At 38.7% G+C, this 2,538-nt stretch overlaps 1 protein-coding gene across 1 annotated transcript in view; it reads right to left on the reverse strand.

Moving 5' to 3' along the window:
* Positions 1-201: 201 nt before the first annotated feature.
* pde3a (phosphodiesterase 3A, cGMP-inhibited) overlaps positions 202-2,538 on the reverse strand; it is a 453,119-nt gene continuing 450,782 nt past the window's right edge. The window contains exon 16 of the mRNA XM_048610478.1: positions 202-1,306. Coding sequence (XP_048466435.1) covers positions 1,014-1,306 — 293 coding nt within the window. The 3' untranslated portion in view covers positions 202-1,013. The remainder of the gene's footprint in view (positions 1,307-2,538) is intronic.

The raw sequence follows: 2,538 nt of genomic DNA on the forward strand, positions 1-2,538 counted from the left end.
ATGGTCCTCAAAGTGTTAGGCTGTACTGTAATTCTATTGCAAATCAACTCAGTACCATCAGCGGTAAACAGTATCTTAAGGGTTCATGCTTGCTGCAAATATAATCCAAATAATGATCATCTTTTAAAGTTCAGTATGTACCTCAACTTGCATGTACTAAATCATGCTGGCATAATATAAGAATGTACTAAGTCAGGGCAGTACAATAAGAATTTTTTTTTTTTAAGTGTGACATTTTCATAACCATCTTTACAAAATCACAAAATTGGTTTGAGAGTTTGCTATTTACAGAAGCCAATAGAAAATGTTCTTTATATCTACAATAAACTGTTATCTTTTGCACGTAATTATCATTGAAATGTAAATAAACAATAAAAATATTCAAAATGGATATAAATCCTCAACTAGGAGTTTGGCTTGTAGCATGTACCTTTTATAAAGTGAAATGGCCCTCCATATGTCCGCCAGTCTTTTTCTAAAACATTTGTTCATGTCCACTTTCGCAATGTACAAGTACTACAGCTACACAGAGATCGCTTATACAAAGCTGGTGAGCTACAAGGTTATGTACACAAAAGGTATTGGCAGGCCATGTCAGAACTCTTGATAAAGCTTTCAACTTTCACTCAAAATAGAGCAAAAGCTACAGACTGAGTACCACATTTTCTGCAACGTACTTGCTTCAGAAGTACGTCTTCCTTCATTTTGATGGCCACCATGGTCGGACAACAAGTCAGTGTGTTTCCTTTTACACATGTAGGTATCAAGCATTGTTAAACAAGATATGTCAATGAAGAAGTACACCATAGTCCTACTGGGTAACCATTGAGTGTTCAAAGTCTATTTCAGCCAGTGGTGCAATTCAGAAGCTTCCCTGGTGACATTTATTTAGTCTCGTTCTTCTTCATAGCAACTTTACACCATCACAGCTGTAGGCACATTGTCCTAAACATCTACAGTATTGTGTCAAAGTATTGTGCTGGAACAGAATAAAAAAAAAATTGATGCACAATTCAGTCATTTTTATCATCTTCTAATGTCTCATTGGTCGTGTCTGGAGTCGAACCGGTTTGTATCTCTGACGTCCCTTCTGATTCTTCATTATTCTTCTCGTCCTTGTCCTCCTCTTCCTCAGTAATGGCTTGGATTGTCTCTGAGCTTTGGTGCAGGGAGGACTGGTCTTGCTGTTCGAGCTCTGCTTTCCTCTGTTCCTCCTCAATTACCTTTTTCCACATTTCGTGGTTTTCCATCAGGTGCTGTGTAATCTGGCAGAAGACTTTTCTTCGCTTCCTACGTGCCTCTACCGCTGTTAGGCAAGAGTTGAAACATAAAATAAATTAGTTTGCATCTCACTTATATATGGTGATATTATGTGAGCAATAATTGAAAGTCACTGCAAGACCCAGTAAACTAGTCATTCTTGAAAGGCATTTTCCAGATTTTCTGTGAATGACACATTGTACAACAGAGCAATCTACAAATAATCCCTTCCTCGAGTACAGTTTCCACTCTCTTAACATCGTCCATGCTCATCACAGGCTACCTTAAATACTGGGAACATGCTGTTGACCAGTTGCTATTACTGTGGCAGCAATTAAAAAGGCTCCACTTAGAAACTGATAAGCACATTGACTATTTCAGGCAATTCAATAAGGACTTGCCAATTTCAGGCAGATCGGATCTTCATCAATCAGTTGTTGAAACTAGTTAAAGTGTGATTACTTTAATGATGAAAAACTGCTCATAACTGAGAGAAGCAGCTTCTAGGTGAGAATCTTTGTTTTAAAAGTGCTGCTTACTCTGGATTTTTGTTTTAATGTGCATGGTGTCAGTGGTAAAGTCACATTAATTCCAACACATCTACGACGAGCAGTGGAAACCAAACATCAAAGGATTAGCTGTTATACTTACCTCGTAAAAAATGTGTAGCATACACATTTCGGCAAATACAATTTGAAACCTGTCTGAAATGTAACATCTTAATGGTAAATTATCCCATTTCTAATGCCTTTTCAAAATGGTACAATAACATTGAGATTTCAATAACGTTATTTCGAGATTATTTTTAAAGGAACTATAAATGTTGATATTCCCACCCTGGCTAAGGCTACCATCAAGAAATCACCTTCACAACCTCACTGAGGCGGAGTGGGGGGGGGGTCTGGTGATTAAACCACAGCCCTCTCAAATGAGATAACCGTTTTATGGTCCGCTTTGTCTACGGCAACTTTGCTTTTCTGTTATTTATTCATTCACAGGATGAGGGCGTCGTTGGCTAGACAGCATTTATTGCCTATCCCTATTTGCCCAGACATTGCTGTGGGTCTGTAGTCACATGTAGGCCAGACCAGCTAAGGATGGCAGTTTCCCTTCCCTAAAGGACGTTAGTGAACCGGATGAGGTTTTCCAACAATCGACAATGGATTCACGGTCATCATTAGACTCTCAATTCCAGATATTTTATTGAATTCAAATTCCACCATCTGCCATAGTGGGATTCGAACCTGGGTCCCCAGAACATTATCTGGGTCTCTGGAT

This window comes from Rhincodon typus, chromosome 22 (assembly GCF_021869965.1).
Source record: "Rhincodon typus isolate 14 chromosome 22, sRhiTyp1.1, whole genome shotgun sequence".
NCBI lineage: Eukaryota > Metazoa > Chordata > Chondrichthyes > Orectolobiformes > Rhincodontidae > Rhincodon > Rhincodon typus.